The sequence below is a fragment of the Dama dama genome, chromosome 18, assembly GCF_033118175.1.
Source record: "Dama dama isolate Ldn47 chromosome 18, ASM3311817v1, whole genome shotgun sequence".
Lineage (NCBI taxonomy): Eukaryota > Metazoa > Chordata > Mammalia > Artiodactyla > Cervidae > Dama > Dama dama.
Window position 1 is genome coordinate 29716579 of NC_083698.1, and position 8004 is coordinate 29724582.

At 39.6% G+C, this 8004-nt stretch overlaps 1 protein-coding gene across 1 annotated transcript; it reads right to left on the reverse strand.

The window, feature by feature from the left end:
* Positions 1-209: 209 nt before the first annotated feature.
* On the reverse strand, positions 210-7653 carry TOMM7 (translocase of outer mitochondrial membrane 7). The gene is made up of 3 exons (XM_061165057.1): positions 7471-7653; positions 4169-4217; positions 210-443 (listed from the first exon to the last, which is right to left on the reverse strand). The coding sequence occupies exons 1-3, from the start codon at positions 7571-7573 to the stop codon at positions 428-430; spliced, it is 168 nt and encodes a 55-aa protein (XP_061021040.1). The 5' UTR covers positions 7574-7653; the 3' UTR covers positions 210-427.
* Positions 7654-8004: the final 351 nt, after the last annotated feature.

Below are 8004 nucleotides of genomic sequence, written 5' to 3' on the forward strand. Positions count from 1 at the left end.
CCTCAGAACATCTCAAAAGGAGTTATTAATTCACTGCAAAGGGAAACTAGAATCCATTTGTTAAGGGAACAGACATGAATTAACTTGGAAATGTTCTTATTTTTCAAAGTATCATCTAGACACACAGATCCCTGTTTTGAAAAAGTACCAAATGGCTAAATTTTTACCTGACAGTCCTATTAGGTTCAATTCAAAAAGGACTCAAGACATAACATTGTTAAAAACATTTATTTTAATACAGTCTATCATAAATAAGTCGGTAGAGGTTCCACTCTGCCACAGATGCATCTGAGAAGTAAGAGCCCTGTGCCATCCAATTGGTGATCGTCTGAACGATGTCCCATCTTTTTATCCCAGCCAGAGAGCACACCTTCCATGTTGTTCCTCTGCATTGACTGCTTCCAAAACCAGATGACCAAACAGTCCTTTATCCCCAAAGTAAGCTAAAATGTTTGTGAAGAGGAGAAATAAATTAAACCCCAAAGTAAAAACTTCTCAAACACAGCTTAAGAACTAGAAGATTTTATACATTTATGTTCATGTTTACTCAACCATCAAATTCAGAATTAGCAGAAGGATCAATCTCACTGAGCAAAAAAATCAGAGACCTATTTAAAGAAATACAATTTTATTACTTTTAATTGTAGTTACCTATTATAAACAAAAAGGAAAACAGAAATTGAGGTCAATCAAAAGAGTGACATGAAGGATTGATGAAACCAGAAAATAAAGGTACATCCTTGTTAGATAAAGGAAGGAGACAAGATGTGTCTTATTCTAAGTCCTGCTGATTAAAAATGTAGTTTCTAGTAGTAAGTCAACTTAAATAAAATTGCATTACAAAAAAAAAATAAATAAATAAAATAAAATAAAATTGCATTACAAAATGACAATATGAGCATTCTATTAAGTTTGTATTTAGAAAGTATTTTCCTTTTGTGTATAAAGCAAACCAACATGCACTTATTTTCAATTTTCAAAAGTGTATTAAAATCTCCCATTAAATCCCAAGTATATTGGCATACAATTAAGATATGAAAACAAAATATTCATTTATCAAGGTCTCTCCCTCATTGGTAATGAGCATCTAAGATAAACAGAAAAGAAAATCTTCCTTGGCCTTATACAGATAATGGGAACAATCATTCTCCCAGTTAGTTAATATTCATGTATTTTGCCTAAATAATGTTTTACTAAGATATTGCCCCTTATTCACTAAATATTGCATTTTGATTAAGGCATTCATATCAAACAACCTAATACACAGAACCATCCTGTGTGAAAGAAGATGGATACTGATGAATGGGGACCTAATCCCAAGGAATCCAACAACTTAACAAGGAAAATACACCAGTAAATCTTGAACCACATTATTTTCATAAGTACTATATAAGTAAATTTGTATATAAACAATAAACTTTATATTCCTGAGTTTTACATTAATAAAACAGTTACATTACTGAAAACCCTGACAAATACAAGTCTATTCCTTTCAGGGTACAGACTAGGCAACCCACGAAGACCTCTTTAGTCAGTCTTCCCAGTATAAGCAGCATAGTATACGAAATTCTGTAACAGGATAACCCTTCTCAGCACTCAGTTCCTTCCTAAATCACAAATACCCCTGGAAAGAAATCAGAAAATGTTCCTAATGACAGAAAAGAATGATCATCACCACCAGAAAGGAGAGAAGCACTGAGATGACAATAAAGACATGAAAAAGCAGTGGGGGGGTGGCTGCCTCACTTTGAAAGGTCAACTCTTGGTGAGATATCTGAAGCCAATACAACAGAAGGGCACATCTATCCCCACTTCTGGGTTTTATATCACCTGGAGCACAAAATGCTGTTTCTCAGCACGCAGGTCCAGTCTAAAAACTGAACAGGAAGAAATGCTCTATCAATTTCTGTCCCAACACCACAAAGAAGTTAGGATCTTTTAATTAAGTTAATTCAGCACTTTCAAAGTGTTCCCAAAGTATCTGGCAGCTACTTCAGATACTCACAGGACAAAACAAATGAAAACAAGCAACAAGCATAATACAAAGCAGAGAATGAGACATGGAACACCTAAAATGGAGCAGTTTCTGCTAGGAGAAGGTGGAAAAGATTTAAGGAAGAGGTGATAAATTTGAGATTGAGCTTTTCTAAAGGTAGGTTTTCATCTAGTGGAAACTGAGGGAAGAAGCATTCCAGGCGGACAGAGAACAAGCATACAGACAAAGGCATGAAAGAATACAGTTTATTCTGAAATTCACACACAGTATCATGTAGCTAGAGCCTGGTTTTCACAGCAGAAAAAGTGGGGTGAAGGAGATGACAGAGAAAGGCTAAAAATTATTATTAAGTTTATTGCTCATACATTATGTGTCAAGCACTGTTAATACTTTACATACAATAATCTTATTAAATTCTCAGGACAATCTTATAAATTAGATATTATAAACTTATAAAAGACGAAACTTCATCTTAGGTTAATAGCCTCTTGGAAGTAAGTATTTGATGATAATTTTCAGTCCTTGAAAAATGTTCACACAGCTTGACCAGGTAGTCCCATCTCTGATAGTATTCCCTAAGGTACTGTTTCACTTAGGAAATAACTGGTCTAAGATCAATCAGCTACTCAGTAGCAGACACGTTACCTGAGTGCCCATTTTACAAAAAAGAAAACTGATAGTTCAAGGAGTAAAAACTCAAAAAAAAAAAAAAAAAGCTTGATGGGGACCTCTGAAAGCAGTTTTAAGAGGCTGTACCACAAAAGATTAGGAAAAGAGATGGAAGTGAAGAAAGGAAGCAGGGAGTGAAGACCATTCATTGAAGAATTTTATCAGTAAAGAGTAACAGCATAAATGGACATGTAGACAGCACGTTTGGCAGAATCCTTTAGAAAAAACCTTGCTTTGAGAAAAGGAGAGACTGGCAAGGCAGAGAAGGTGGAGGAAATTCATATCAGATGGCATTGTGCTAAGTAAAGTAGCAGATCATATTATCTGGGGGAGGCCACATGACCCAGTAGAAAGTGTACAGGCCTTGGAGAAAGACATACTCCACCACCCACCGACTGTATGATCAGCTCTGAAGGACTGAAGTAACAATTAGAGATGCTGTATATAAAGAACTTAATACAGTGGCTGACACGCTACAAATGACTGTTAGTAATATGACCATTATTATTCTTCCCATTCTAGAAAATAGTAGCTTAGATTAAGAGTGTGACGAAACAGAAGCTCTAGAATAGCAGTAAAAAGTCTGTTAGGACAATCCACAAGAAATGTCTGGGAGACAGAAGGTCAAGGTGGAATTCCACAGCACCTGTGCAGGGGCGCTACTCATCACAGTGCTATGAGTATCAGTCCTTTCTACAGAGCAATTCTTCCTGTTCCAGATTCTGCCTTCACACATACACACACACATATATATATACACACATGCATACATATGGTTTTCACAAGTATGTACACACACGTGCATGTGAGTATATGAATACATATACTCTGTGTTAGCTGTGTGTGTGTATGTGGAAGTTTTTACCAATGTTTATCCAACACCATCAAGGTTGTTTTGGAGAAAGGAAATTTGAAAGGAATGCATTTTCAGAGCCACAAATGTCTGTACACTGACATTAATCCCATAAGAATTTATCACAAGGAAATAAATCAAAATCTATAAAACCTATGCACATAAAAATGTTTGTTATATTGTTAGTTAAAATACTAAAAAAAAACCTGAAAAACCTAAGTGATCAACAAGTGGAAAATACATGGACTATCAATTCTAATTTGGGGTGAAAAAAAAATCCTCTGTACTGTTGTTAGAATCATACAAAAAGTTCCGCATATCTTAATAAGGATAAGACAGGAATATGGGAATTAAGAACAGTTCAGCTTTTAAAGTGGCAAGATAAGTTAGTTCTTTTCCTTTTAAAACATGCTTCATTATGGATATAACACAGCACAGTAAGTAAAAATTAGGAAGAGGAGAGAAAGCAGTTACCTGATAATGAAAGTTAGACTGGTCTGCAAATTGTTGCAATTTTCCAACAGCCCAAAACTACACCTGACCGATAAAGCTCCGTTACAATACCCAGCACTACTTCTCTTCTGCTTGCCATGATTTAGTACCTTATAAATGAACATTTGCCCTGCGATGCTTATTTGTAAGAGCAGTACCTCAAAACAGTTGGTTCAGGCATTCCAGGATCTGCACCCCTCTTAAATCCTGGGGGAAAGGGAGAGGGAAGAAAGAGAATGAAGACCAATTAACTAGCAGACAAAAAATTTACAGTATTTTCTTTCTAAATCAATACTTGGTAGCTAGAATGACATCCACATCTACCAGAACTACCTAGATTTACCTGTGCAATAGAATAGTTTTGAATCTTCACTAGAGTATGTGATCATGTGCAGAACTAATCAGTAGGGAAGACAACCTTATTACTGTAACAGTAGCCCTTAGCACACACTATCTTTCATTCTTAGTCATTACCCACAAAAAAGACAAACTACCAAATCAAACTGAATGAAGGACTACAAAGAGTGCTAAGACTGTTTTTTAAAAGCATATATTTTTTTAAAAACTTACTTTTTATTTTGTATTGGAATGTAGCTGATTAAAAACGCTGTGCTGATTAACAAGGCTGTGCTGGTTTCAGCTGAGAGTAGAGGAACTCCATACACATCCATGTATCTATCCATTCTCCCCCAACTCCCTCCCACCCAGGCTTCCACATAAGGCTGAGCAGAGCCCCTGTGCTGCACGGTAGGTTATCCACTTTAAATACAGTAGTGTACACCTGTCCATCCCAAACTCCCTAACTATCCCTTCCCCTCATTCTTCCCCACCCCACACGATTTGTTCTGTGAGTCTGTGAGTCTGTTTCTGTAAAAAACTATACTTTTTTAAAGAAAAAAATTGAAGATATTTTATCCCCATGAGCCTCTCTTTACAAAGCAACCAAAGACTGGTGATAGAGGGGAAAAAAACTTCAAGCTATTGTTTATTAAATCGACGCTCTTATTACAAGCAACAGCTGTAATCAGACTAATCAGCATTTAAAGATGAACCCTGACCCTGTGTTTGGGGAACCAGAATCTTTTATAACGGGCAGGGACAGCATGCCTCCCCTTGACCCTGGTATTATTTTCCAAAGCTGTCCACCCTACAAACATCCTTAAAAGCATGAACAAAGGGTGGTCACTGCTTCTGCTCACAAGATTTGTAGAAATTCAAGACACTATGGAGAACTGTCTTCCAACAGGTAACTCACTACAATCTTTTTGTTGGTAAATGTCCAAACAGATGCTTTATCGGGTCACTGTCCTATTTTATAGCACTATATTCCCACTGTCCTTCCGGAAGCCCTAAAAGGTTATGTTTGAACCTAAACTACATGAGAAATTCAATATGCACTTGCAAGGTTTTACTGAGATCTAAAGTGGAGAAGTAAAGCATGGGAACTAGGTCAGACCTAAAATTAAGCTTAGATACAGTATAAGGAAAAAACAATGGTTAACAAGGACAAATAAAAAGATAGCCTTAACATCAATCTCCACCTGAGCTAGACACAGGGCACCAGCACTAAACAGCAGGATTACTGGTAACCCTAGCAAAGAGAACACAGCCAGTGTGCACAAAATGGAAAATAATTTTAGGGTGGAAAAGAAAAGCATTATCTACTCTTCAGACCAAAACCTTCCTTATACAGATTTTAACAACCAGCTGAAGCTTTCTGGCAACAGAAAAGGAATTTCAAAAAGGAGAGGCGAAAAAGGTACCTGAAAAAGACTTACAGAAGAGCAAAGAATCCACACGGACAAAGAAAGCAGGAGCAGAGTAAAACTGGACCCAACATACACAACAATAGAAAAATGCCATAGAACAAAGATGGGGAAGAATTAAAGACCCTTTAACTTCCTTCCTTAGCTAAAAGGACAGCTCCTCCCAGTGTTTGCCTAGCAAAACAGGGCCCTTCTACAGTTAAGTGAAGGCTGGCAAGGAGGACAGTTGGGAGAAGGAGGGGAATAACAGCCTGTAAGAGCAGGCTACTTGCTCGCTCTAATTTTCAACACCTACACAAAGTTACTAAAATCCAGGGAACTAATGCTTCTTCTAAAAATGCAGTACTTCCCTGGTGGTCCAGTGGCTAAGACTCTCTGCTCCCAAAGCAGGGGGCCAAGGATCCATCCCTGGTCAAGGAACTAGATCCTACAAGCTACGACTAAGAACTGGCACAGCCAAATAGGTAAGTAGTTTTGAAAAAAATGTGTTGTAGGGACTTCCCGGGTAGTTCGGGAAGCGGTTAAGAATCCGCTCTCCCACTGCAGGCAGTGCAGGTTCAATATCTGGCAGCAGATGTTTCACATGACCACGGTGCAGCCAAACCCCGCCCCCCCTCCCCCCCAAAAAGTGCGTTCAAAATAGGGGAAGAAAAGGGTCTTTTCAAGCCCTGCATTCTGAAGTATCTCCAGGTTATTAGTTGGCTTGCAAGTCATGGGGAAATGGGAGCCACAATTGCCTACAGAATATCCAGCATAATCAAACGCTCCGTCAAGGCTGAGTGAATGTACTGCGTTTTACAAAAGACATGACACCTAAAAAACATAAAACCAAAAACAAGAAGCAGCATCTAGTTAAAAATCATAGGATTGTGAAATGTGAACCGGAGTTTTACAAAATGTCAAAATCTACGCTCAAACTGACAAAGGCGAAACGCTATCCACTCCATCCTACTGCCTGAACAAGGCAATCAGTTTAAAATTACAAAACTACCCCAGGCGAGAAACAGTGTAAAGTCTCAATGTGTGGTCCTAGGCAAAAATACGTGCCTTACCATTTTCAAATTTCTGCAATACAGCATGGTGGTTAAGAGTATGGGCCTTGATGGCCCACTGCTTGACTTTACAGCTCCCCCATTTGACAGCTGTGCGCCTTCAGCGAACAAAACTGTTCTATGCCTCGGTTTCCCCGCGCGTAAAACCTCTACCTGCACGTGAGAACGCAGAAGCATCCAACAACTATTGTCATAATCATGCCTCAAGGCAGCGGCATACCCATGAGGCTTACGAACCTCTTTCCACTTAGGCCTGCCTAAGTGGAAACTTCCCGGAAACACGCCTAGTGTCCAACTATGAATTAATCACTTTCACACACATCAGGTCTTCAGGTCCACGGCATATCAGTACTTTTCAGGTCCCCCAAATCCTGAAAAGTAGGTCACCTCTTGCTTACAGATGTATTAACAGCATGGGAAATATTACGTGGCTTGTTCAAGACCAGAAAGAAAAAAAAAGGAGGGGATGGGGGGTAAGAACAAGAACGTGAACTCAGCTTAGACGGACCACACCTGACCAGAGAGCCTCGAAAGACGTGCTCGGCGTGGTCGGGTTTCTCCCTCACGCCTCAGGCCAAAATGGAGTCTCAGCATCCGCAACCCCTTCCCTCCCGTCTCCTACCAGGTTCTTCTCCCACTGACCCAGGTAAATCACGAGAGGAATAAAACCCCAGCGGATGGCAAATTGTCCTCCCTTGAAAAGCTGCTGCAGCCTCTGCTTGGCCTCTTTGCTCAACTTCACCATTGCGACAGGGCTGGCGACAACCGTGAGACAACAGGAGCAAACGCGTCAGGAATCGGAACGAAAGGAGACGCGCATGCGCCACACCGGCCTTTACGGCAGGAGTCGTGAGCGTCGCCAAACGAAGGTCGCAATTCACCGTCCTTAACCTGCCTCGCCCCTCCGCGGCCCCGCCTGTGGAAAGCGCATGCGTTGTTGATTCTTTTCGTTAGGAGGTTCAAGTTCCTTTTGCACTATTTAGGAATTGTCAGGTTTCTTTGATTGCTGGATGCCTGGGGCAATGCTCAGGGGATTCCTTCAGCCCGGAACGCCCTTTCCCTTCCTACAGCCTCACCCACTTTTCAAAGTTTATCTCAAAGTGTTTTTTATCTAACAGGGAAGGAACATTAAGGACTGAATATTAGTCCCAACTTTTATTCTCACTTGCTGTGTAT

Bases quoted from the DNA above. Each gene is read 5' to 3' on its own strand.
- TOMM7 (XM_061165057.1), bottom strand. From the start codon at position 7,573: ATGGTGAAGTTGAGCAAAGAGGCCAAGCAGAGGCTGCAGCAGCTTTTC. The intron at 4,218-7,470 runs GTCAGTGGGAGA...CCTTTCCCCCAG, and splicing joins TCCTCTCGTGATTTACCTGG to GATTTAAGAGGGGTGCAGAT.